Here is a 27,700-nt window from a genome sequence, read left to right on the forward strand (position 1 = left end):
CAGAAGGTTCAGATCAGCTCTTAACTTCCCGTTTTATTTAAGAATTTTGCAGTTCCATGTGTCAGAAGGGTCAGTTGCTTCACTGGCAAAAAAAAAAAAAAAAGACACGAAGTGTGAAAGTTAGATCACTCAGACAACAGAAATTCAGGAGTTCATACAGAGTTCCTTCAGAAGAGTGGAATAAATGGACTTTGGCATTTGCAAGCTGAGATCCATAATCATTAACTCACTTGACTTAGAAAAAAGTTGTTGTTTCAGGCAATTCACCAGGAAGGTACAGTCTTATATATGAGTGGAAATGAAGTAAGTGAACCCAGTTTTCAACAGGAATACTGAGAACCAGCAGGTAAATTCCTTTCTAGTGAAGATACCAAGTGAATTCCTGTGGATTCAGATACCTGTTTTGATCTTGATGGCTGCTCAGCTTCATTCTCAGTACTCCAGTCTTTTAAGGATTCTCCACAACCAGAAGATGAGTCGTGGAACTTGTGTTTCTTTTTATTTGCTGATTTAAACAGAGCCTTATGCTCAGCTTCACAGAGTGTCTTTGCCTGGATGACTGCACCGTGACATCAGCAATCCAAACCTCCTTGGGAATACTCTAAGCTTTAGTAGCCAGAAGAGTTGCACAATGAGAAAATCTGAGGGGAAAAAAGCCCATCCTCAGTGTTTGGCAGGGAAAAAAGGAGTGGTGCTGTGAGTGGATGTTCATCCAGCAGAAAAAGAAGTTGTGGAAAGAGGCTTTGTTCCCTTCTTAATGCACTGTCCTCTCTTCTGAGGCAGGAGTGTGAGCATCCTTTTGATCAAAAGTAAGAGGAGTGCTCTGTGGCAAGGAAGAAGAAACCCCAGGAAGGAGTTAGAGCAGAAGAAATAAGAGGAGGTAGGATGAAGAATAATGCAAGGGTGGGTGGGAGGGAGGGAGAGGGGAAAATCAACCCCTAGCTATAGTAAGCATTTTATTTCTTGTGGCAATCTAGTGCAGAACAAATCTCAATTCACACAATGATTTGCTTTGTAAAACCCTCAAGGGCACAAGATAAAATAGAAGGCCATCCCCCTTCTCTCTTCAGATTTGTTCTTTTTTTACATGAAATTAAATTCTCAACTTCTCAAGTTTACGCTCCACAATATGTGAGTAGATATAAACTCTTTGGCACTTGACATGATTTCAGACTATAGAAGAGCTAGAGCAGGCAATTCCCAGCACAAAGCTGAGTAGTGTTCAGTTCCAAATAGACTATACTGGGAGGTTAAAATTGGAAGCATTAATGGAAGATGTAAACTCCTATTGTAGCTCAGCAGAACCACAAGCGATGTGATACTTTCCTTGGTTTATGCTGTCGAGAACCACATCTGTTTGTCTGTATTTCAGTGTTTCAGCTGAAAGCAGCAGGGAAAGCAATCCAGTTGCTTTCAAAATCACTTCAGCAAATGGCAGCACTGCTGAGGGTTAGTCACCTGCTTGTGCTTGTCGAGGGCTGGTACGGTAAGGTAGACAAACTGGAAAACCTAGTCTTGCACTGTGGAGTTGTGGAGACGACGCAAATCGATACTTCCTCTCCCTCCTTTTCCTGCTTGGCTTGTGCAGATGATGTTATTTGTCTTTCCAAGGATTTCCCCTTACTTACTGACGTTTTGAGATCGCTCCTGTAAAAGCTATCCCAACTCTCTCACTGTTACAGTCTCCAGCTTCATACCAGAACTGCTACTGGCACAATTACAGCTGAAACCAGAAGGAAATGAGCTGGCTCCGTGCTTGCTACAGAGACAGAGGTCCTCACACAGAAACAGAAGCTATGAAAAGGCAAAGCTCTGATGGGGAGCATGAGGTTATTGAATTGCAAGAAGTTAATGGGGAGGAAAGTACAGCTGATCATAAAAAGCCTCTAAATTCTCCAGCACCTGCAACGAGCAAGGTAGGAATTTCAGTTGCTCATCTGATGCTTGTGGAGCTCCCGGGGAAATACCACCCAATGACAGAAGTGGCATTTAATAGAAACTTCGTGTAGGGGTTGTTTAATTTGCTTGAGGGATGGGGAAAGGTTTCTCGCTTGAAAACAAAGACTGAAAGCACGTAAAGTGTATTTATTTTATTTTGCACAATGAAACATTCTAGTTTTTAAGTCAGATATTGAGCATTATTATTTTTCAATGCTGTCTGTGAGCTTTATCTTAGGAAATAAAAGTTGTAGTTGCACTTGGTATTCTAAGTTTTGCTTTCTGTTTTCATGTACTGCCAGTGGGACTTGGCTCGAAACTAGAAGGGAGAAATGTTGAAACACATTAAAAACCAACTTTCTGAAGGAACAAATTAATCTGAAAATGGTGCTGCGAAAGAAAGAATCAGAATGTCCTGCAGTAAAGTTTGTAAATCATGCTGAATTCTCACTCTTTGATCTTTGAGTAATTTGTGGTTGCTAACATTTGGGAATTTATACAAGAGCGCCCCAAAGCCTCAATTAAGAGTAGTGCGTGAGTCCTGGGGTAGCCAGTGCCCAGCATTTAGCTTCAAACTATGGGACAGATTAACACTTCCAGATGAGCAGTACTTACTCATGAATGGCTGTGATACAAAATTCTCATTACTTACTTAAGAGCAGGGGGAAAATCTGTGGCAGAAATTCCACATTTCTGCGTAGGCAGATCTTTTGGAAAGACTGAGCCCACCTGAGATCTCGGCAGCATTAGTCATGCTGTCTCTCCCTTCGTGCTCCTGGCCAAGTTTCGTTGTGTGAGCACCATTTATCGTTTCAGAGTTGATCTGTGCCATTAAATAAACATCCTGATTTCCTATACCATATAGGGGGCCAGTTCCTTCTCCTCTGACCTAGTGAGCTGAACCAGCCTGCTACAGGATCAGGCAACTTCTGCAGAGGTTCAAAGAGGAATAGGAGAAAGGGTGGAGGAGAGAGGCTTAGCTGCCTTGAGAAACTGCCTTGAGTTTCTGTTCAGCCTTCCCCTTCCCAGAAATGTGGGCTCTTTCTGCTGATTCTGGAATTTGATTTCCTATCCCATGAGGAATATTGGAAAATTACTATACTCTGCTTCCTGTCAGGCAGCAGATTAATTGCAATGGCCCTGCCCATTTGGAAGAGATTTTCTTCTGTTGCTTCTTCCTGGAGGCCTTGTGACGTTTATGGGCAATGTCCAAGAGTGTGCTGGCCCAGCTGATGAGACATTGTTGCAGAGCTGAATGTCTACTTGACATCAATCCAGTTTACAGACCTTGATTAGCAATTAATCTTTTGTGATAGCCTGAATATGTAACTTGTATTCTAGGTGGGAGTTTGGGCTTGATAATTGACTAGACTGATGATATAAAGTGATTTCATCAGTGTAATGCTAGACAATAGATACCAATTTGTTTTTTTTCAGATAAAAAACTTATATACTAGTGTCAGGTATTAAACTCAAGGTTGTCTCTTTTAATACAGTTTTTAAAAAATGAAAAGGAATCACCATGTATACACATGACCACTTGAATGTGTGCTGTAAGAGAAACTATATTAAGCCAGTTGCTCTTCATTCCCCACAAAAGTGAAGTTCTCCATGGGGAAGTGTCTGTAGAGGGCACTTTGTCCCCCCCAGCTCCTGGAGAGCTTTAAATAAGCTCTTTCTGGGGATATTTGCTCTCTCCCCCTGTGCAACTGCTGTTCCAATGAAGTTTTAAGCCAGCTGGTGGATGCCAGTTCAATTCATTAAAAAGTTTTCTGTTGTGCTAGGTTCTTAGAAAGTTCAGAAGGTGAAGAAAAGGAAACTAGATTAATGCTGCCAGCTAGCAGCTGGTTCCTGCCAATCTACCAGTGTGTATCTCAGACAACCCGTAACACGTGCTTTGCCTCATTTGATGCCAAAGGCAAAAAGACATGGAGTTCATAGGTTTACAGTAGATTGGAGGAGTATAAATTAAAAGGAAAGTATGCATTCATGCTCTTCCTTCAATTTTCTGTCTGTGGAACAAATTAGTTGGTGTTTATTTGTTTTATTATGTCACCTAAACTTATTTTTTTAATGTTAGTACAGCTGGGTTAGCTAATAAACTTGCTCTTAAATCTTAGTAAAAGTTAAATGAAATGTAGGTATTGTCTTTTCGCTCCTACATGAACGTGCATGCAAACACAATTTGTTTGAATGTCATTTGTTTTCCTTGTCATCTAGAACAAGCGAGATTTGTAATAATCTTTAAGTCTACTCAGTAGCCTCCCAGTATTCAATCTTCTGAAGAAAAAGGGAGTCAGCTTTAAAAGTCTTAATTACTCTAATTTTTTTTTAATGCAATAATATCTAATGAATAGTATCTCACTTGCTTTGAGTGCTGGCATCCAGGAACTATGCAGGCTAACAGCATCAACATCACAGAGGTGAATTGTTTTGCAAGTTCCTCCAGATGTGTTTTTAGCTGGGAGACATGGCACGCTTTAAAAGGACAGCCTGTGGGATATGCACATCAAAATGAAATAGTTGACAAAAATTGGAAGCAGTGAAAGAACCTATGTAGCACTTCAGCTTTCTGAGCATTTCAAAAGTTGGAAACTGAACAAACGGGGAGCACTAAATCTCTCAGATAGATAGGCCTACAGGTCTATCTTCTATCTTGCACCAGTAGTTCAGGATGGGAACCCTTGATACAGAGAATTACGTAGTACAAGACTCTCATTTATGTTGGGCTTTTTTTGAGCGTGTTTCTATATGTGACCATAGAGACATGCTTAAATATTCTTCCCACCTCATTTCACTAATCAAAATTCCCTTTCCTTCTGTAACTAGGAAAGAGATCAGTGGAAATCATGCAGGAAGATAATTTTCTGGAAGTGTAAACTATGGATGGTTTTAACTACAATTTTTGTTATTTTGTTCCTGGTCATTCTCATCAGTCTAGTTCTATATTCTAGTAAGTACTCTTGGCTTGTTCTGTAATAAAAATGAGTGATGTGTACAATCTAATAAAAATATTAATCAAACAGCAGCATCCTTTAAAGTCCTGCTGAAAACTGCATAGGAGACTCGGGTGCCAATTGCAGAAGGTGGTGTGCTGAATAGAATTAGTGAAGGCTTTTAATTGAGCAAGAAACCAGTAACTTGCATCCTGATGGGATGGCAGCTCTTGTAGCTAAGTGAGAGAGGGTTACTAGAGTAGAGTGAGAGCCAGGGTAGAAATAATGCTTGTAACACTGCGGCAAGAGCAGTGGATCATTCACCTCTCCTCATGTGATGTCTCTCAGGCTCCCAGAGCAGATGGCTGTCATTGATGGGGTGGGTCACTGTTCTCTGGGTGCTGTCACTTTTCTTTAGGTGACTCATGCTTTCTTTCTGTCACTCCAACGAGTCATTACCTAGCAAGTTTGTGTGAAAGCCACCTTGGAGAAAACCAGGAGGTTGTTGCTTTTTCTTCAATAATTCTGCTAACTGGATCTTTTCCTACCCTTTCTGTCTTCTTTTGGATACTAGATGTTTACACAGATGAAGATGATTATTGGTATACAGATATGCTGCAGAATCATCACAATTTTTCTGGAAAGTTCAACTTACTGTGTGGTCTTCCACACCTTTTCTCTGAAGACATTACTAAGAGGGTACGTGTTGATGCGCTTCTTGGCAAAACAAATTTTCCTTACATGTGTTTTTCCTTTTAAGTGTTTTCTGTTTCTCTGTGTAGCAACTCAGCCACTTATAAGTCCACATAATTTGTTAAATTCTTGTAAAGTATTGTATGTTGTATTTTTGTAAAGAAAAACTGGCTGCTTTTAAGTACATAAACAGTTGCATTTGCCAAGGGAGAGGAAAAAAAGCAAAAAAAAAAAAAAAGCAAAAAAAAAAAACACCTGTTTTTTATTAATTTCTTTTTACTTCTTATTTGAGTAATAATTGAGACATAATCTTCACTTTTTTTCATTGAACCGTTGAATAGCTTAGATAAGGGGAGGCCTGTAGAGGTCTTCTAGCCCAGTGTCAGATTTGCATTGCGTTCTCCTGTAAGTGCATAATGTCAGTCTGGGTTTATATCTGCCATTTACATTGGGCCATTGCTGACTGAGCTGTGGCTGAAATGAGGCATGGCAGTACTGGTTTAGATGTACTGTGGAATGGGAGTCTCAGTTGGGACACCTTTCCCTCTGCCAAGTTAGAATAGAAGGGCTTTTTGCCACTAATAAGAAACCAAGCCAAACAACATAAATTGCTTCTGGCAACATGAGCACATACTTTTAGTTCACCCTGAATGCCTTCCTTTGTGCTAAGGTAATACAATAATCACTCAAACACACAGATTAACTTGTCTGTCAAGCTTAAATGGAATGTGTACCATTTCCAGGGCAGATATTTGCAGATATTTGACCTTCAGCACCTGTGTTTATGGCCCTTAAAACACCTTTATAAGAATGATTCATTGTACTGTCTTTTGTGAGGAAGGTAGAAATTGGATGGAAGAAATACCTTATTTTAAAATTTATTTATTTTCTTTTTTCTCTCTAAGATAACAGATGTCTACAGCTCATCTCCAGCTCTAGGACGCTACTTTAGGTCTGCTAAAGTGGATGTCAGGTAAGCAATTTTTATTACCAAAATTATCAGAAATTTACAAACTTTGGGTGAGATGTGTACCTATGTAAATATGCATAACATTTGAATCTGTGAAAAATAGAACGTTTTGGTGAGGGTGATAAATATATATAGGTAGTGAAAACTTGACAAAGGATCCTCTGGTGTAAAAGACAAGTCCTATTAGTAGTACACAATGACAGTAGCGTTTTGTTGCTGTTGAGTATCTTCTCTGCTGTCTTTGATCCCAAGTGCAGGCCATAATTAGCTTACTCTTCTTAAGAAGAAAATAAGCTACTGGAATCTATGATAGTTGATTACAGATGACAGAGAAGCTCAGCTCATGGTTCCAGAGGAACAGCAGTGGTGGGAAGAAGGGGAAAAGAACACAGGCTTGCCTTGCAGAGGCAGAAGAAAGCTTCAAACCGGAATAGAGAGGAGATCTTACCCTCAGCAGAAACTGACACTGAAGTAAGGCTGAGGAGTTCATTGTGTTTTAGACACTCATGTTTTAAGCTATGAAAATTCCACAGGAGTGAAACTAAGAAGTTGCAGGAAAAATGAGGCTGGAAAGCTCAGCTGTAGTGTGTCCTCTCATGGAGCAGTAGTGATGTGGCAAATGCAATTGATCCCACAGGACTTCTGAAAATGCAGTGTTGCAAAGTGGATAGGGAAAACAGGAGAATATCATGGGCAGAAGGTTAGCAAAAGCCCCAGATCCTTGAACTGGGCCAAGGGGCAGACCTGAGGGCACTTTGGGGAATGTTTTCCCATGCAGCACTAGCCATGGCCACACTGTTCAGTGAGTGAGTTTTAGCTTCTTGGCCTTTGGGGCATACATAATGATTTAGATTAAGTACAAATCTGTAGTACTGTGTATATATTAGCCAATCTGTCTCTCTGCCTCTTTTTCCCTGTGCAATTTCTTTTTTTTGGTATTCTAAATTGTTTGAATAAAATGGAGCTATTTGTACTTAATGGATTTGGTAGATCACAATTAAATCTCCAGAGAGGGACTATAGTTAACTTCATCCGTTCCAGAGCTCGGGCTAGAAGCACAGCTGGGTTGTGCCAGACTCTGCTGTCAGGAGAGCAAGTTTTTCTGTAGGTCTTTAGCTAAGTTGTGTGCAAGATCTTGCAGCAGCTCTTCCCTTATCATTATGTATTTGTTAGGCACAAATGCTGAAAGCCTCATCCTCACATGTCTAATCGCCCCTTGTGCATTGGATTACAGACATGCCTCAGGTATGTGTCCAATTTTTGTTAATGTCAAGAACTGCTTGGAGAAGAGAGGGGAAAAAAAGAAACAGGATGCTTTGGTGGCAGGTTTTATTTCTATTTTTTTTTTAAAGATGCTTTTCTTTAGAAAAAAGCTTAAAGAAGAAATCTGTGCCAACTTTGTGAGAATTCAGCCTCCTCAAGGAAGAATGGATTCATTGGTGACTCACAGGCATTCATTCTTGGCTTTCTATTTTTCAGTAATGAAAGCTCCACTGTATTTTACCAACTAGAGTTCTTTGTACCGCCATCAACAGAGGGGTTTATGGAGAATGTAATGAACCCAGACTTTATAAGGAATGTTCTACTTCAAAATATTTATGATGAAGAAGATACTTCTAATCCCGAGGTATCTGAATGTACCAGGTTAAAGCTTGACCCAGCTTCTCTCACATCAAAATGTAAGTACTGTACTTTAGAGGAACTGTATACAAAGAGCACAATTATTTACTTGAAAAGAGGGAAATCTTTCTAGAAAGATGTTGAGATTTATTAGCTCATGTTTTGCACAACTTTGTTAAGATAATTATAAAATACTCTGTTTACAAGAAAGTCTTGCTATACCTAGCTTATAAACCAGAATTCTTTATTTGGTCCTGTAATGAGTGATGAAGATGCTTAGCTACAGAATCCAACCAAATTCTTCTGATCCCCTCTTGCATTTAACGCACACAGTTAAAAAGGAAATCTCGTGTGTACCATAACGGGGCAAAAATAACTCAAATTGGTTTTCCTCATTTTTAATTTGTATCTAAATCTTTATAAAACAAATTTAAATCCAAGTGAAAAGGATTAGCGATCTGGGAGTGAACTTCTAATGAATTAACAGTCAACAATGAAAAGAGAGAGAATTTTTGGGGAAAATTCTTGTATACACAAAGATATTTTTTAAATGAACCAAATGTTTCCATTTCCACGTTTTCTAGTGAAAAGGCAGTGATTCCACTGTATTTAGGTTTGTCTTCATTGAAATATCAGTATAAGAGTCATATGAGCTTTGAAGTTTCACTGAAAATAATTCAGGGAGCTGTTGTGGTGTTTTTTTCCCCTGAAATTATGAGACATACTTAAGTGCCTTTAGAATAATCCATAAAGTGATTATGGCACAAGGCCTCCTAGAGTTCAAGAAATGTTTGGACAATGCTTTCAGACATGTAGCCTAATTTTTAGGTAGTCTTGAGGAGCGGGGGGAGGGAACTGGAGTTGGATTCAGTGATCCTTGTGGTTCCCTCACAGATTAAAATATTCTATGAGCCTGGACTAACACATCACAGTACATTATATACAAGTAAGATTTGTGCTTAACTCATTCTTTACTTCTTCAGTAATCTCATGAAGGGACAAGAAATTAACAAATCATAAATTCTAATCCTCAATATTATTTTATTCCTTGTATGTTGGTAATATTTAAAGAAAAAAAAGAGTACAAAAAATCCACTGTAACACTACAAAAGGGGCAGGAAAGAATACTCTGAAATATCTAACAAAAATTTAGTGTTAATAATGTATTGTTTTTATTTTCAGGAAAATAATGGACAGATTCCTCATCTTCCTTACCTCCTAGAAGAGGTGGTCTTCTACTGTCTTAGTGATCTCAGGTTAGGGAGTCATTCAACAGGTGGAAACACTTCTAAAGATGTTGTTCTTTAAATGAAAATGTGGTATTGGTATGAGAGTGCTTTACTCCTAGAACATTGCTACCTCCTTTATTTTTGTGTGGAATTATCGGTAAATTTCAATCTTGTGAAACTAACATTTTGCTTGAATAGGGCTCTGTTGGCTTCCAAACCTCTAATTTTTCTTTTTTCTTTGTTTTTTTGTTATTTTGTTTTTAATGAATATGGATTACTTGAATGATCTGTTAAGGCAAATGACTCATTTCTTCTGCTCTTGGCTTATAAAAAATTATCTGCACAACCTCATTCTTAATGCTTACGTTCACCCATTCTCATGTCTTTTCCTTTTCTTCTCTGCCAGCTTCACCTGCCATATCTCTCTAGTACTCTTCTCTCTCAAAACATTCTAAAACTTAAATATACTTTCTGCTTTCTTTAATTACTTGCAAAACTTTTGCACTTCTTTCTTAGGTGAGTTAGTACTCACATCATCCCCTTGTTCATCCTATAGTCTTCCCAGGGAAGGTGGTGTCTGCTCTGTTTTTCTCATCTGTTATGTGAAATAGAAATGAAGAAGGAAGAAGCATTGGAAAGACTCTAATGCATCTGAATGCTGCAGCAATCTTTCAGGGGTCAAATTAGTTGTGTACTTTGGTAATTAAGTACTGGTTCTTGTGAAAAGACATCTGTTGGATTCACATCTCTAAATTCAAAGGAAAATGAGTCTCTGCTCTACTTATACCTCCTGCTCTGGCAGTGATGGGGGGGGGAAACAGATGCAAAATACTTACCTTAACAGGGCAGTGACAGTTGTTCTTGATGACAAGAGATCATATGGGACAGACAGGTGTCAAGAAGAAGATGCTGAGGCGGCTGATGTAGGCCAGTGTAGTGTGAGAGTTACAGCCAGTAACTGACTATAACATGAAAGCTAAAAGTTGAGCATTAACTTCATGAAGAATGTGATAGATTCACTACCATGTTAGTGAAGTATAACTTTTTCTTATGAACATTTTTAGCCAGTATAAATATTAGTATTGTTGCATAGATAAATTTATTTTAACGAACATTTTGTATTGTGAAAAATATCCTAGGGAAAATAGTTTTTCTGTTTTTCTATTGTTACTAGTTTATTTAAACTAAAAACTATACTATGCATTAAATTATTTATTTTTACTCTAAAAGTGATCATTTTCATTCCTTGACATTCTTTCAGCACTTTCAGTTGAAAAATAGCAATGGGAATTCTGAATGCTGAGAGCAGTATGAAGGATCTGTCTGACACAGCCATGCACTCAAATGATTGTTCTAATTTTATCTGAGCTTGGGGTTGGGGGATGGTCTGGAGCAAATCAGGATGTCACTATGCTCACATCTGTGATTAATTCTGACCCCATCTTGATTTTTAAAATGTAGCACTGCCTATAAGTACCATAATTTCTCTTTTCTTGCCTCGTTTGATAAAATGGTATTGTATATTTCTATATTTCTATATTTATTTCTATACATGTATCTAAAAAACAACAGCAACAACAAAAAGATCTACAGATACAAATGCTGTCCGTTATATAGTATGCAGCATACAATTAAAAAAGATAATCTTATTCTGGGGAAGGACAAAAATTCATAGTTTGCATAGTTTATCCCAAAAGCAGAAGCCTATGGAAATGACAGCAGCAAGAAAATAATTTGCCTTTGAGATGCTGCTTGATATTATTGCTCTTACTGCTTAAGGTGACTGAATATGCCAACGCTTCTTTATCTTGATTCTGTTTCAAAGAACAAAAAAATAATCACTTCTTTCTGAAGACACCTCCATGTGCATTAAGAATTAATGAGGAGAAACAAGAACCTGCAAAGCATTCATTTTTTCCCTGCTGTTCTCCTCTGCTCCAGAACTTTTACCTAGGCAATTCACAGGGAAGAATGCAGTAAAATCATAGCATGATGTAGGGCCACTAAGATGATCAGAGTGCTGGAGCATCTCTCCTATAAAGAAAGCTTGAGGGAACTGGGCTTGTTTAGCTTGGAAAGGAGAAGGCTCCGGGGAGACCTCATTGTGGCCTTCCAGTACTTTAAGGTAGCATATCAACAGGAGGGGGGGATGGCTGTTTACAAGGGCGGATAGTGATAGGACAAGGGGGAATGGTTTTAAACTGAGACGGGAGATTTAGGTTAGATATTAGGAGGAAGTTTTTCCCGTAGAGGGTGGTGACACACTGGAACAGGTTGCCCAAGGAGGTTGTGGATGCCCCATCCCTGGAGGCATTCAAGGCCAGGCTGGATGTGGCTCTGGGCAGCCTGGTCTGGTGGTTGGTGACCCTGCACACAGCAGGGGGGTTGAAACTAGATGATCATTGTGGTCCTTTTCAACCCAGGCCATTCTATAATTCAACAGAAAGTTGAATCTTTACAGCATGTCTCCAGATGTACTTTGAACTCTAATTGAAGGAAATTCCAAAAAAAAAAAAAAAAAAAGACGACAGATAGTTGTATCTGGTTTGCCTCTTAGCAGTAAATTGATAATACAAAAGAAAATAACCAGGTGACATAATAAATACCTTATCCATTAGGATCAGAATAGTGTGAAAACATTTCATCAAGTTAGGTAATTTGGGTACAAAAAAAGTTTTTATATCAGCAAAACTGCACGACGCTTTTTTCAAAATGTTTTAATTCAAAAAAAGGGGGGGGGGAAACATGCGGTAGCAAAAACATTGGCACAGAATCACTTTATGATCTCTGGTTAGCAGATGAATATTCAGTTTCAGTCTGGACACGTGTGATCAGAAATGCTTCTTGCAGCAGCTCAATGGGCTGTAGGGAGATTGTGCATTGCCACTTCAGGGAGCAAAACCTAAGAGTCCAGTAGGAGAGAGCTGAAGGTGTTATGTGCCAAAGGCAGCGTGAGGGAATCCCCTGCTGAGAGGCATGCAGTTTCTGCCTGTGTAACTTTGGGATCTTCAGTGGTTTCATGGTCTTCTAGATGGCAGTGGCTTGGAAGAGCCTAGATTTATTTATTTATTGTGTGCAGTTTGTTGCGTTCTTCATTCTATCCAGTTTTGTTAAGACTTCACTCTGTGACAAGCAGTATTGCATTAAGGGTTGTCGAGGAGAACAACTAGAGAAAGGATGCCTTTATCCAGGTTGTGTCTTTGTGTGTATACTGATATATATGAAGCAGGCCAGAGAAACTCTGGAAGAGCAAGATCACCTAGCACAAAGTTTATAATTTTTTTTTTTTTTAAATTTATGGTTATTATTATTATTGAATTTTTGAGATTTCTAAATCCCTTAAAAAAGGCACTGTAAAAATCCTAAAAATCTGGAAAAATCATGAAGCCTCAATTGCTTCTAGCAAAAAGCACTCTGTTTTCTACAAAGAAACATTGCTTTGCAAGGGTAGCTACTGCTGATTCCTCTTGTTTTAATTGTTAAGTCCTGTATCCTCTCCATGCTTTTTTCTGTGATTCCTTTTTTCAGATTTGTCTCATTTAGACTGACTGGAAGACGTAAGCTTTTATAACATAGGAGAGATGCTCTCCAGCTTGTTTGAAGAGCCAGCACAACAAATGGGATGAGAAGGAAGGCTGCGTGCTGCCAACTTAAATATTCATGTAGCTCTCAGGAATGCCATCAGAGCAGACAGGCTTCCTTTCTAATGGATCAGGACATAATCGTATGCGTTCTGGTCTTCAGAGTAGGTGGTATATTGCTTGCTCTTAGGTATGTTGACAATTGCGTATTCTGTCTGAGTTTTGGTGTTAGTTGCATAGGATTCAGGTTTGACATCGTGGCTGACAGTAGAATACCACATTCCACTGGTATTCATAGAGTCTTTTTTGTCACAGTGTTCCTGAGAGCAGGGAGAGGGAGAGAGAGAGAGAGAGAGATGAATCAGCTTCAGCATGGTAATACCCTCTTGCTGAAGAATTTTGCAGTGCTCCTGCAGTGCTGTTAATGCACGTATGTAATATGAGAAGTGTTTGCAGACCTGCAGCTACTTCCCTTTTGTGTGGACCACAGGTGCACACCAGGAGCACACAGCAACATGTAACTGCTGCATGGCTGGATGGTGATGGCCTGATGTGTTCAGAGGTTGATACTGCCTGCTGGTGGTTTATGTGAGAAAATCTTCATCATACCATGCATGTGGGAACACAGCAGCACGTAGAGGGGAGTTTGAATCATCCTCTGCCCTGGCTGCCCCAGGGACTGGGACTATAGGTTAGCTGGCCCATGTGCTTGGCTGCTGGTGCCTGGAGAGATCCAAGTGCCAGCATCCAGCATGAGCTGGGCTCAGGAGCAAGCAGGAGTGAGCGTGAACATGTGGCTCCTGGAAGGAGCCCAAGTGTTGCAGGGGATGCAAGGACAGCTACCCTCTGCCTGGTGGCCCTCTTCTAGCATGTTGCTTGGAACCAGAGAGAGAAACAAGAACCATTCATTAATGAATGAGAAGGTAACATTGCATGAGTAGCTGCCTTCCCAAACCTGTCGAAACTTGCCCATCCTTTTACCTCCTGAGCATGTCTACTAATGTGTTTTGGGTGACTGCTAATCCAGGTAGGCAGAAGGATGACTCATTAAATCTAAAAGGATGCAGTGAACTGGAGCCAGAAGTTAAAAATTTACTTGCCCCCGATGCTTGATTTGAATTCACAGAGTAATAAAGCTAGTGAGTAAATACAGCTTTTCTGGTGGCATTTGCTACTGTCTGGTGCAGTACCAGTATGTTCAAGTGAATTTTGCTGTGATCGTGCTGACATTTGTAGCAGAGCTACTTTTGTGTTCTGTAAGTGGAACAAAGATATCATTTGCATGAGTTATTAAACCCAAGGGGTTATCTTTTGTTTTTCAAATCTAGGCGAGACAAATTGTCATTGGAATCACAGAATCATAGAATTGCTCAGGTTGGAAAAGACCTTTAAAGATCACAAAGTCCAACCACAGCCTAACCATACTACCCTAACTCTAACAACACTCTGCTAAATCCCTGAGCACCACATCCAAACGGTTTTTAAACACATCCAGGCATGGTGACTTAATCACCTCCCACTGGAGCCTATTCCAGTGCTTAACAACCCTTTCTGTAAAGAATTTTTTCCTGATATCCAACATAAATTTACCCTGGTGCAACTTGGGGCCATTTCCCCTCGTCCTGTCACCAATGAGAAGGGACCAGCCCTGCTCTTGCTGTAAGTACCTTTCAGGTATTTGAAGAGAACAATAAGGTCTCCCCTCAGCCTCCTCTTCTCCATACTAAATGGCCTTTCTTCAGTCACTCCTCGTAGGGCATATTAGAACATAATTTTTGAGGAATCTGTCAGATATTCTCAGTTGTAACCATCATTTTGTCTATTTGGGTTCTGCCTGGTGTGAAAGATCTCACAACGTGAGGGAAACAGCACTTTGAAAATAATTCCTCAGTTTTGAATTGAGGCTTTGCACAATTTTTTGATACTTAGAGATTACGGAAGTTTTAAAGAGTGAAGTGATCAGGGAAGACAAGCTTAAGAAAAGGAATTTACTATCTTTCTGCAGAGGCCAGGCTGTCCCTTTCCCTAGCCACTGTTATAAAGAACTGGAAGGGCAGCAGCATTTCTCTTAATGTACCTGAAAATAAGAATAGTTAGGCAGTTTATTTTCATAACTACCTGGCTCTAAATCCACCAAGTGAAGTCTGGAGTGGTTCTTGTTCCTTCCAACGCACAGGTCTACCCAAAACTTAATTGTAGCCACACATTCCAGTGTGCTTGCAACCTACAAGTTCTGCAAAGCTGTTGTCATCGACTTTCTCTTACCAGTGGTGGGAATTAAGTGTGGAGGTGGGGTGATTTGTCCCACGCATTCACAGCACATGAGGAGCGTGTATGAAGACTCCTGGCGCTTTGGTTGAGTCGTTCATTAGCCACAGACTGAGTTTAATACTTGGAAAGAACAATCCTTATATTCCTTGTAATCCCCGTATCTCCCAAGACTGTCTTCACATCTTGCTCTGTGGATCATACTTGGGGCCAAAAAGTCTCAAAACAAGACAGCTACTTGGCAGGTTCTCCATTAGAGTTCCACCCCGCTCCTCTTGTCTTCCCCCTCTCACCCCACACCCACACAAGCAATGAGCTCATTTCATCACACCCTTTTCTGTCATCTTGCCCACCTTCTTAAAATTTTCTGTTAAACACCCACATATCTACAGGCAACTTTTGCTTTGCTGCTGCCTTAAAGAAAATAAAATAAAAAAATAGAGTGGGTTGCTAAATGGCAGCACCTTTTTTTGCTCTCCACAGCTTTTCTGGTGATTGTTTATGATTGGTGATTTAAAAGACAGCTTCCCTTATCCTCTGTTAAAATAACTTTATAAAGCAGAGGTAGCAGACCACAGGTATTCAGCTGCTGTGTTCCGATGCAATCACAGAATCCTCTGAGTTGGGAGGGACCCTTATGGGCTAGTCCAACTACCCTGAAATGAACAGGGACACCTACAGTTCGATCCAGTTTCTCGGAGTCCCATCCAGCCTGACCTTGAATGTCTCCAGCAACTGGACATCCACCACCTCTCTGGGTAACCTGCTTCCGTGCCTCACCAAAAATAATCTCAGCGAATGAATACAATGCACCAGTTGGATGCCTTGGGCAGAAAGGTTCTGCTCTCCCTCCCCTTCCCTTGGGGGAGATGAGCGTGGGCAGATAAGCAGGCACACACCAATGGGTGGCTACCTCTTCAGCTACCTTAGGATGCCTTACCAGAGCTCCTGGATCTGACCCCAAAACAGGGAAGCAAGATGGACTGGGCAATGTGACATCACACCATCCTCCTGCGTGCTCTGTCATGCAGCACAGGCATTTGATCTCTTGTGTTTTGTAAGAATCTGAATGTTTTACTTGACAGTGCATGCTTTGAGGCTTTTTTCTCCTTCTAGAGGCACGAAGGAATTGGCATCAGAAACCTTGATCTGTTCCAGAAGAGATTTAGCCATTCAACAATATTTTTTATATTGGGAAGATTAACCCAAACCTTTTAACTTCCCAGGTATTAAATCTCTTTTATTCTTTCAACTGGAGACTTCTATTGCTAAAGTGAGTTGGCAACAATCCAGATAAAAGGCTTTTTATTAATGCTGAAACATAAACATTTTTTGCAGAAAGCATGCCAGTTTTGATGAAGCTGCAGGCAGGAGAGGTTATGCTGGCTAGTAGGCAGCCAAGGGGAAATGGCTATGATGGGGAGGAGAGGGCAGTACTCCTTAGAAGCTAACAAGGGAAGGTGATGGACATCTCTTTTTTTTTTTTTTTTTTTTTTTTCTGACAGGAGGATGCCTTGGGTGAGCAGTGAAAGCACATGCTTGAATCATTACCTGGGCAGGGCTCGGCGGGTGACTCTCGGTCTGTGCTGGGAAGAGAGGAAGCAAAGAAGTGACTGCCAGTTCTTGTACAGCCAGAGGGATAGGGGGTGTGGGAAGGGAAAACCCCTGGGGTTCTCTCTGGGTGCTAGAGAAATCTGGTGGGTGGTAAAGATTATTTTTTTCTTTGGTTCAGCACACATACCTTGTCATGTTACTCATTGACTACAATGAAACTCAGACAAATAACCTCATTGGTTCATAACTTTGGGCTTATCTAGTAGTTTATCTCTCTGTCCCTTGACACTGGCACGGAGTTCTTTGCTTCATCCTTTCTCGCAGCTTTATTTTCAGCTGCCTATTGGGTTCTTACTAGGAAGTTGGTTGAGCTGTTCGTTGCTCCTACAACATTTCAGAGCTGAACTTTCACTTCTGCCTAAGATAGCAGACCTTGAAGCATGCCTGCTTTGCAACCTAACTGAAGGAAAGGTATCAACCCCTCAGCATTGCATTAGGGCTGCCATTCAGAGACCTGGCAGCGGTTTCAAATAGCATAGTGCTGCCTCGAGGCTGCCATGAGATTGCCAATATACACAAACAAGAAGCTGCTCCTTTTGAGCAAGTTCTCAACGCATGAGAGCACTGCTACATATTATACCATCAGTGCATGAACTGTTTTACCCACTGACAGAAAAGTCTGAACTGAAACCAAGATCTCCTGGTTTATGTGAATGCATGTGATTCCAACCACGAGTCTTCCCTATTTACTTATTTAATATGCCCAAACTATTTCATTAGCAGAACACCTGATGGAGTCCACAGGCTTGCTCTTCATTTTTAATCTTTCAGCCATTAAATACTAATGAAGGTGCTCTGCTAGATGTGTGTTTAGATGTAAAGCCTGAAGACATTTTTGGGCCAAACAGAAAAACATACATCTAGAACCATAAAATCATGGAATACCCCGAGCTGGAAAAGATAACTCATAAGGATTGCTGAGTCCACCTCCTGGCTCCACGCAGGATCAGCCAAAACCCAAACGCAATGTCTGAGAGTACTGTGCAGGCATTTCCTGAGCTCTGGCAAGCTCAGTGCCATGACCACTTCTCTGGGAAGGCTGTATTTGTGCCTGGGTTTCTAGGAAAAATCCTAAGACAGCAGAGTTACATTGGAGCACCCTATGACTGGAGCTGTAGTGCTTCAGGGTGGTTGAGGGTCCCCATTCCCCGGAGTGTTGGAGGAGCACATTTACTTACTTCCCTTGTCGGAGTATCTCTTCCTCCACACGGGAACGCTCATCTTCCACCTGGAATGCAGGGACAATGGCGGAGGGTCAGTTCGGGTGCTGGTTAGACCTCACACTTCACTGCCAACCCCCAAGAGCTTGTAATTACCTGGGCAGCTCCCTCCTGCTTTGAGACCTGTCCTTTACCTGGCCTTTTGGCCTGCTCAGCCTTTCCCCAGTCCTTTCAGGGAGGCAGTGTGCAGTGAGCATTGGGTATTGCAGTGTCAAGCAGCCTTTCTGGGTTTGTCTGTGTTAAACAACTCCATACGGGTAAGCGAGCAGGAAATGCATGGAAGAAAAATGGGAGACCCAACCCAGCTGGGTCTTGTGCATCATTCACATCAGTCTGCCCTTTGGTGTGTCTCAGTGACAATCGGGAGGAATGGGAAGGAAGTGACTGTGCAGCACAGCTACAGGCACAGGGGTGATAGTAAGGGCAGGCAGGCCTGCTCCTCAAAGACCCAAGCTCTGGCCACTGAGGTACTGTTTGCTCTTCAAGCAGAAGGCGATGCAGCTTTAAGTACTGAAATTATCAGGCATATTTAGCCCTTCAAATTACACCTGTACTGTTAGCAAGGTTTTTTGGTAGTAACAACTAGGTTCAATGGAGCAGTACTGTTGCTTATATTTTACAACTCCATGCATGTAAAATTCCTATAACGTAACTCATGAGCATTTTACAACATTGTGTTGGTATCTAAGTGATATGTTTGCACATATTCTAAAAGCGTTCTCAGGGAATATAAAGCTGCCAAATCAATTTGAGACAGGAAATGCTCTTGAGCAAACGGCTTGCTTGTTCATCTGAATAATGAGTCTCTTTCTAATTGCATATTTGCACTGTACTTTCCTTTTCCAGGACCTGAGGTAAATAGGTGTTGCCACTATTATGCTGCTAGAGACTTTCTTACTAAGGTCTTACTTGTTTCCCATGCCATCTAAATTTGGCAACTAACATGAAATGATTTCTTTGTGCACATCTATGGTGTTCTTATCAGAGCAGCAGAAAGTTTCCAAATATTAGTCAATATCAGTTCCCAACTTCCCATTCAGGGGAGAATTTACTTCTCTTGTTGCAGTTGAGAATAAAGATAAAATTGATCTTGCCCTACTTCAGATGGCCTATCTTATTTTCTTTACAAGTTTTATTAAATGCACTGAGCATGAACTCCTCTAGTTTAGCTGGAGAGACCAGCATGAGCACTTCACACAATTTGCTCCTAGAAGTTCTATAAGGGACGCTTTAAATAAAAATGCATATGTATGTTATGTATATTCATAATATACATAATTCATATTGACTATATTGTAATGCGAGATATCACAAATTTGATACCAGTATTTTTGTCTTCTCATCTGTGTCTGATTTATATTCATTTGGCTTCTGATTTTTCAGTTGCTCACTCAGAATGAGAAGTGATACAGGCCATCAGAATTGTAGAATCATAGAATTATTAAGGCCGGAAAGGACCACTAAGATCATCTAGTCCAACCACCAACACAATGCTACTATGCCCACTTGGATAACTCTTTTCCTTGGATAAGGTTTGGATAAGGCTTGGATAGCTCTTTTCCTGGATGGTTGAAAGAAAAATACCACATTTCTGTAGCAGATTAGACCTTTGTACTGCTGCATAACCCCTAGATAAAGTTGTCTTATTTAGTCAATAATGTGGACTCCTCTGGGAAAATATACCGTGATCTGAGAATTTAAAGTTTCTCAACATCTGTGCTCACACAACAGACATGCAGGCTCCACAGCAGGAAATGTCCAGTTGGAGGACTAGAACTGGACTTGTCTGTGGCTGGAGGGGCTTGGGTATTGGGTGTTGCTTGTTGGGTTTTTTAGTTAGCTCGTTTCCTTAGGTAATTATATGTATAGCTTTATCAACAAAAATTCTGGGAAATAGATCTGGCTTGCAGTTTCAAAACAGAAGGAATGCAATTAAAATAGAAGCAAAACCAAAACTGGTTGTCTTCAGCTTTGTAGTTTTGCTTTGCTCTGTGCAGAGAAGCTGTTTGAACTCTTCTACAGGCTTCAGGGCTGACACATGGGGGAAGCGGTCAGAACAAAAATAACAGTGACACGAAAACCTGAGATCTCCAAACAAATGGGATGAAGTGGTGGACTTGGGAATATGTATGCTACCAGCAAGGTCACATACATATTTGTAAGGAAGGACAGCCAGTCTCATGTTCTTCCACAGATATGATGCTCCTAGTCCTCTGATGTGGTGAAGCATTACTGCATGAGGCTTCAAGAGAGAGGACTTCACTGGGGAGCTGCTGCAGCTCTGCTCTCTGTCTAACTTGCCCTCCTTCAACACGAAGTTATGGTCTGGAAGTAGTTTTGTTCCTGCCTGTTTCTTTAAAACCTTGCTAAAACCTTGCACAAGAAAACCAGGTACTTCATGCAATACTGTGGGTTTGGGTCCACAGTAATACCAAACACTGTGATGGACACAAGGTCAGGATGGGCTGACTGCCAGCAGATGTACGCCAGCCCTGACATTTTTGGAGTTGGTGGGGGCACCCCATGCCACCCTCCCTCTGGAGTGTTGCAGGAGTACCTTTACTTACTTCCCTTGTCACAGTATCTCTTCCTCCACACAGGAGGCTGCGGTCCGGGGTTGGACCTACAGAGCACAATGGAGCTGTACCAGGATGCTGAGTCACTGCACGGGTAGAAGAGTTTTCTGAATTAAAAAAACATCCTGCTGTTTTTTTTCATCCCACTGATTTCTGCAAGGCCTGTGATTTCTCGGAAAGACATCAGCAATCAGGCAACTGTGACGAAGGAGTGATATGGCAGAGCTGAGGGCGGGATGGTGCTGCTGACTGACCCAGTCAGGCATGCCGTAGGCTGCTGATATTACCTGTCCCGAGAGGGTAGCTCATTAGTATTAGTGTTCTACCACCTACATCTTCTGGCAGCAGCTTGTTTCTGGAAAGGAGTCAGGAATGTTAAAAAGCAGGGGGAATCCTGTCCATGTAAGCGTTGCAGGCACTTAAAATCATAGGGATTCAGTAGGCTTGGGAGCCAAGACCCTACAGGCACAGGTTAGGACCAGAGGTTTCACATGGCCTCTCTTGGATTTGACTGCTAGTAAGAGCAGGACTTCAAGTTTTGGGAACTTTAAGCCATTTCCCCTAAAAACCACCTTAAATAGTTGTTCCCTATACCTCTGTCAACATGGAGGTGAGGGATGCCTTCTTTTTGGAAATGAGCAGAACATTTAATTTTGGCAACAGCAAGCCTTATCTGAGCTCCTTAAGGCCAAGCAAGCTGTCAGAGTACAGTAGTTTTCCAGCTGTGTTTACAGAGAGTGGTGTTACCAGAGATATCTGGTGACCATCTTTTGGAAGTGCAAAGGCATAGACTGAGGGGAGAATTTAACATCAGCAAGGCTGACACACACATACTTGACAAAGCAATGGCGAGATGGGCTGGGTGGTTGGGTGGGAGAGTCCTCCAAGTGGGGCTGCCTGTCCCAGGCATCTCTTCCTGCATCTGTGCATGTGGGGTAAGGCATCCTTGGAAATCCCAAGTTGCTTTACGGTAGTGCATGAGCCATCGTTTTCCTAGAGCAAATCTGTTTGCATTAGGGAAAGCCACTGCTACATAAATGCAGTATATTTATATATAGTGTAAATATAATCTGTCTATACATCTATCTATGTAGAAGGACACCCTTATGAGATGCGGTTCAACAGATGAGAGATGCCAAGATCAACCTGTAAATGCAATTTTCCCATCTGGAAGGCCAGGGCAGCTGACAAGGATGCTCTACACCTTGTGTATCATGCTTGTAATATCCTTCCCTGCCTCAGTAGGCTCTGAGTGCTGGAAACCTAGGGGTGTCACCTCCGTAAAGAACAGTCCAAGGCAATACTCAAAACCTTACCGTCCATCTTAGTTTGCTTGCTAAATTATCCTTGTTTATTCAAGAAACTCCATGTGGTGCCCTACCCAGTCCTTTAAAGTTGACTCATTGCAGGTACAGTTTTCTCAAATTCTAGTGAACTCACTCTTTTAGATCTATTCTAATGAAGCATAAAATGATATTGAACCTACCTTATTTTTGGTTGACAGTTTCCCATCCTTCCACTGGATCTTGCACTCTTGAGTAGCCGATTTTCAGTGAGGTTTCCCTGCTTTCCAAATTTGCTGTACTGTATATGTTACCAAATGAATCTCACTGATCAGAGAGGCTCCTAACCTCTTCCACTCAGATACTGTACACCAAATAAAACACTCAACCACAACCACAATGTGTGGAGGTGGGGAAAGTAGGAGGGGAGAATGAATGAGTGACGTGGCTTCCTGAGACACCAAGGCTGGAGTGTGTTGTGCTGGTGGCCTCCCCAAAAAGGATGATGAGCTGCACCGTGGACTCCCTCTAGGATCCCTCATCTGAAATAGCAACAGGGAATGCTCTCAACAAGACGAAACCTGAGTGCCTGGCCACCTTGATCTTCCGAGGAATGATCTGACAAACCAAAAGTTTAAAAAAACAAGGTCTCCAGTCCCCTCAAACAAAACAAAACAAAACAAAACAAAACAAAACAAAACAAAACAAAACAAACACTTTTGTTGCTGAATCCTCTTTTGCCTTTTTTTTTTTCTTTTAATCCCTTTTTCTTCCTCCTGAGATAGATGGAGAAGAAAAATAAGAGTCAGAAATACAGTTTGCCAGGCTGATAATTTAATAATCTTATAATTCATTCACTGTAGTTGTAACATTCTATCTGAAGAAAAAGCCTCTAAGACATGAAGTGCCTGCAGCAATTTTGTCTGAGGTATGTAGTGGAGAGGGGGTGGTTAACCAGACAGTTTCACAGTGTCTGCTGTCCCTCAGTAACATATACTTGTATGGACAAATGTGCTTCACCATGCATCAGAACTCAGCCAAGCATCTTCACTCTGGTGCTTCTCTCCCAGGCAGTCCCATACCAAGTCTCAGCACCCGAGTCTGTAATGGGTAATCCTGTGATGTAACTTTTGGCACTCCAGTAGTGGCAGGACTGAATCTACTTTAAGAAGATACCACAGCCCAAATATATCCAAGACAAACACAGCTGAATTCAAACCATCCTTGTGCCATCTGATCTCAAATTTGTGCCCAAATGTGATGCGTTGCCTGTATGCCTACCCGAATGGCCAGCACCTGGTCAAACTGCATCCCTCAGCTGCTGACTGTTGGTCCTGGCAGCAGCACTGGCTTGACTATAAATCAGTCGTTGGTTGTTGCTTCCACCCCAGCATGCTGCTAGGACCTAGAAGGGTTTGCTTTATATATACTTTATTCATAGGTAGGGTATGAAGCATTAGACCTGTGTGATTGCCCGTGGGAAGCTGCTTCCCTATAGCAACAAGTGCAACTTATGGTGTACTGGTGTTCTGCCCTTCAAAACCACTGAAATTCAGCAGCGGGTGAAGCTGTTTCCCTCTGTTTTGTTCCACTCACAGGTAGCATCTTGAGCAGAGGCATCAAATCTGGTGACAAGATGGGTGGCCCATTTGTTAACCTAGGCTTTCCAGTTTATAAATAAAACAGCCAGCATATGATGGCTTGGGTTGGAAGGGATGCCAAGGATCATCAAGTTCCAACCCCACTGCTACAGGTAGGGCCACCAAGCCCCATATCTGGTATTAGATTTGATATTAGATTTAATTTAAGAGTAATTCTACACCTATGATGCTAGAAACTGTACATTGTTGAATGAATATTCTGATAGGAAACATTTAAGTTTACTAGTAATCACCTTCTGTCATTGTCCAAGTTTTAACAGTGCTCTCAAAAGTCACCCATTTGCTGAACAAAAATTGTTCCTTTCAGTTTTCCTGCAGTGCTCTCATTTTATTGTTATCATGGTTATTGCCATTACAATTAATTCCATTGCTTCTGCTGTTGTGTCATAGTCATGATAAAAATCAGATGCTCTTTAACAATCCCTTTCGTAAAAAAAAAAATCAAAAAAAAAAAAACCAACAATCAACAACCTCAGAAGGATCCCCTTTCTCCTCCTGCTGAACTTCTCTCTATGTATGTATCAGATCCAGACCTCAAGGATACCCTTGACCTTCTACAAACAAATGTCACAGCCTTGGCAGCTAAAGTTAAAAATGATAGATCAAGCTGGTGAAGAATATTGCTGTATCATGAGTTTCTGTCATTTATCTTCTAGCTGATACAATAACCATGCATCACTAGAAAAAATATCTCACAATAGATCTGCTACTCCCAGACATAATTGGTTAGAATTTGATATTCTGTTTAAGATCTGGCTGAAGCAGAAACAAACACATCTGGAAACTGACACATGCCTTGAGAGGCCAGTGTAGGGATCCAGTTATATTATGAACTTAATAGAGTAAGTCCTTTCGTAAAGGTACCTCAGAACGGCATTCACTATGTTGGGGAGCACTGTGGCATGACCTCACGCTGGAGGCAGCTGCTTGGTTAGAGTGATTTCTTTATGAAGTTTGTCTGTATTCTGCTTTGATACATTCCATTCTTTTTCATCATTATGCTTGTTCTAGCAGTAGCAACTTTGCCTTCAAATGATATCATTGCTCTTATGGAGTTGCCTTACATGGAATCCAAAATAATATCAAGCTTTAATAATTAAATTATGAAGTAAGTCAGAGGAGGACAGATTTGTACTCAGAAGAACATAAGAGACTACTTGCTTTGTTTCCCTAATTGCTGCATTTGGAAAAAAAAAAAAAAAAAAAAAAAAAAAAAAAAAAAGATTATGATAGCTGATTAAAAAGGAGCCAGGGAGCTCAGGAGCTTATTCACATTTGTCAAGAGCACACAGCAAATCAAGGTTTATGACTTAAAATCAACTTAATGTTTTGTCCAGATTAAATTGAGAAAGGAGGTTGCCAAAATAAGGAGTTCAGAAGAGCACGTGGGACTGGAAGTATGAGAAATGAACATCAGAACTAAAATGAGAAAGATATAAGGGAGAGAGAAGACATTTTCTGCTCCTACCATTCATTTTTATGAGAGGTTACTGAGCAAAGAGTGAGAGAGGAAACACAAGAGCCAGAAACAAAACCAATCCTTCCTGTAGAGCTGCAACAAAAAATATTCATGAGAAAGTTTCCAGTGATGGGAATCCTTTGGCACACACCTGCCCAGCACTATCTGGGACTGCTGCTGAGTCTAGACACCATTGGGAAGGTCATTTTGCTGCTTGATCAAAGAAAAGATGCCACAAAAACGACAACAAAATTAGATAACTAATACTAGAGGCAATCAACAGTTTCTCCATAATGTACACAGGCATTAAGGGCCTCACTCTATATTCTGTGTTTCCAAAGAAAAAATGATGGAATGTATTATTGATAAACTCCACAGAGCCAGGTCCAGCTCACCGGTGCAGCCTGTTGTGTTCTGTCCCTAAACAGTTTACAGACTCTTGGCACACTGAAATGCTGTATGTCAGGTTATCTTTTTAGGGCTGAGGGGGATAGAGAATTTAATTGAGAGCCTGTCCTACATCAGTCAAACCACACAAGGGATGCTAAAAATCTCTTCCACACTTATATACAGCGCTGGCAGAATATTCACATAATGCCATTAAATAACTTTCACTGTGATTCCTGCTGTGTGGAAGATTTCTTGGGGGAAGACGTAAAGGCATATGAATGCCAACTTGACAGGTTAATGGTCTCCAGTGTAAAGGTACATTTGGAAATGTATCATTTCTTGGTACATTGAGAGTGCAGTAGCATGCTCATCAGCATCTTTATACTTAATAATAAATGCTGTTACAGTTCTCTGCTATCAGACATTTTTCATGGACCTTTCAAAAACCTAGGCTGAATTTTTCAAAGATGTCCATGGGGATTAGCTGTTTCCTAGCAATATGTAATGGAAGATATATTTTCTATTTTTTAATATCCCTGTATGGGACATTTATGCTTAGAACTGTTGAAATTTAATCAAATAAGTGACTTTCTATGTTAAAAATACATATGGAGGAACATTTTTAATGAGTCTTTTCTATTGGTTCATGTGACCTCTGCTGTTTTGTGAAACATGTCCCAACCATTACAAATTCTTTTCACTGGGAGATGGAATCTCGGCCAGAACCCCAAGATTATTACTCACTCTATTGAAAGAGTACCTGGAGGACCTTTAATTTCCAACTGGAGATCTGGCAGAAGGACAGTATATTTAACATTTCCTCTGAAGGATGACACCTCTGAAAGTGCCACACGCTGCTTATTTCTGCAATACTCTGAAAGGGAGCCAAGGTCCTAGTATGAGACACAATCCCTCAAGTAGTTGGCTGTAAGGCAGACATGCTACCCAGAGAGTCACCATGACACCTAGTAGCATCTGAGTTTAACAGACTACTTTTTTTCAGTGGCAGTCTCTTGTCTTGTATTTTTATGGTTTGGATCACTGAAAGTTTGCTTTTCAATTCATAATTCAGTTATGGAGAATGACACTTGCTTTCCTTGCATGTATTGCTGTTGGCAACTATGAATAATATACTATCAGTTATGCTCATTTAAGAGGAAACTACAACTAAACGTTTCAGAACTGGTTTCTCTAAGCTCTCTAAATAACCTTTTAAAAAGTTAGGACAAGAAGAATTCCAACATGTTTTAAAAACAAGCTGAGGAAACATCCGAGCCCACAGAAGGCCTCTGGATCCATGGATAGTCATACTGTTTTCAGGTGTTTCAGTAGATCTGAGAACTGAAAACATCCATTTTCAAACACTAAAGCCAAGTTTTTCCAAACCCAAAGACTTTATTTGCTCTTGTGTTTGAATGTTCTATTTGAAATGCTTTGTAAGTGCTAGCACTTTCTGAAAATCTGATCTCTTTAATGTACCTGTTCGTATAGCATAGAATGGAGGGGCTGAAGCAAGGGCTGGGAGAAACTGGTGATGTGACAGGGACAGGGGACAACTGATGCCAGGTTACCTATTTTTGGATACAAGCTGTTGGGAGCCATGGGGGTAAGTGAGGGCACAGATCTGCTGCATAAACTGAGGGGTGGGTCAGCACTGCAAACACCTGTGGCAGAGCTCCCTGGTCCGTATGAATCGTCTGCCACAAAATCCCAGCTCTGCCGCCAGGGGCTCTTTGTACATTTCATTTTCTTGGCTTTTGGTCTGCAAACCGTTGGGCAGCCCTCACCTAAGCACAGATCCAGATTTGCAAATGTCTGGGAAGGGAGCTGAGTGAGTGCTACCCCAAGCCCTCCCAGGCCCATGCCTCCTCACACTTAAATGAGCTTCGTCGTATTTGAGTGTGTGCATAATCCAGGATTAAACTGTGAGAGCTTTGCAATGTGTTTGCTCTCCAGATCTAAAAGTTTATTTTTGATCACAGCTAATAAATTGTTAATACTCGCATTTGATTAAAATAAACCTTTGCTAAGAAAGAAACAAGCAAACCAAAACTTATAAGCCCCTGAAATATCAGAGGGTTTTTCAAAAAAAAAATAAAAATACATAAATAAAACATTAGTGCAGTCAAGGGAAAATAATGTCATTTTGATCTCAGTTAGAAAATATAATTGTCAGCACTTGAAGAAAAATATAAACAGTTCTGGTGGGTAACTAATAGGATTTTTGTGACTGGTGAAGATGATATCACTTCAAAACTGCTA

General features: G+C 40.9%; 3 protein-coding genes across 7 annotated transcripts in view; 2 read left to right on the top strand and 1 right to left on the bottom strand.

The window, feature by feature from the left end:
* The first annotated feature begins 143 nt into the window (after positions 1–143).
* C1H3orf52 (chromosome 1 C3orf52 homolog) lies at positions 144–10,204 on the top strand. Of its 3 annotated transcripts, XM_090152200.1 has the most exons (8): positions 144–346; positions 784–880; positions 1,683–1,916; positions 4,768–4,891; positions 5,449–5,573; positions 6,473–6,540; positions 8,017–8,216; positions 9,340–10,204. In XM_090152200.1, coding segments are annotated over exons 3-8 (696 nt in total). In that variant the 5' UTR covers positions 144–346; positions 784–880; positions 1,683–1,739; the 3' UTR covers positions 9,342–10,204. The 3 variants fall into 3 exon arrangements, with proteins under 3 accessions (XP_090008326.1, XP_090008323.1, XP_090008334.1); XM_090152197.1 differs by having other exon boundaries at positions 144–880; XM_090152208.1 differs by lacking the exons at positions 8,017–8,216; positions 9,340–10,204 and adding an exon at positions 7,711–7,988 and having other exon boundaries at positions 145–880.
* Positions 8,229–27,700, top strand: part of LOC116226926 (nectin-3-like) — a 35,402-nt gene continuing 15,930 nt past the window's right edge. The window contains exon 1 of one of the 3 annotated variants that reach the window (XM_031589986.2): positions 8,229–9,413. In XM_031589986.2, coding sequence (XP_031445846.2) covers positions 9,319–9,413 — 95 coding nt within the window. In that variant the 5' untranslated portion in view covers positions 8,229–9,318. The remainder of the gene's footprint in view (positions 9,414–27,700) is intronic. The other 2 variants (XM_090152178.1, XM_031589987.2) reach the window with 2 other exon arrangements.
* Positions 11,900–22,321, bottom strand: LOC149919847 (uncharacterized). Its single transcript, XM_090152212.1, has 4 exons — positions 22,132–22,321; positions 18,028–18,077; positions 16,787–16,821; positions 11,900–13,287 (listed from the first exon to the last, which is right to left on the bottom strand). The coding sequence occupies exons 1-4, from the start codon at positions 22,155–22,157 to the stop codon at positions 13,090–13,092; spliced, it is 309 nt and encodes a 102-aa protein (XP_090008338.1). The 5' UTR covers positions 22,158–22,321; the 3' UTR covers positions 11,900–13,089.

The sequence above is a fragment of the Phasianus colchicus genome, chromosome 1, assembly GCF_987193195.1.
Source record: "Phasianus colchicus chromosome 1, bPhaCol1.hap1.1, whole genome shotgun sequence".
Lineage (NCBI taxonomy): Eukaryota > Metazoa > Chordata > Aves > Galliformes > Phasianidae > Phasianus > Phasianus colchicus.

Excerpts from the sequence above, each read along its gene's own strand:
- C1H3orf52 (XM_090152197.1), top strand. The coding sequence starts at position 1,740 with ATGAGCTGGCTCCGTGCTTGCTACAGAGACAGAGGTCCTCACACAGAA. Across the intron at positions 1,917-4,767 it reads CAGCACCTGCAACGAGCAAG|GAAAGAGATCAGTGGAAATC; the intron begins GTAGGAATTTCA and ends TTCTGTAACTAG. Across the intron at positions 4,892-5,448 it reads CAGTCTAGTTCTATATTCTA|ATGTTTACACAGATGAAGAT; the intron begins GTAAGTACTCTT and ends TTTGGATACTAG.
- LOC149919847 (XM_090152212.1), bottom strand. The coding sequence starts at position 22,157 with ATGGGAAACTGTCAACCAAAAATAAG. Across the intron at positions 18,078-22,131 it reads AACTGTCAACCAAAAATAAG|GTGGAAGATGAGCGTTCCCG; the intron begins GTAGGTTCAATA and ends CCTGCATTCCAG. Across the intron at positions 13,288-16,786 it reads ACCCGCCGAGCCCTGCCCAG|GAACACTGTGACAAAAAAGA; the intron begins GTAATGATTCAA and ends CCCTGCTCTCAG.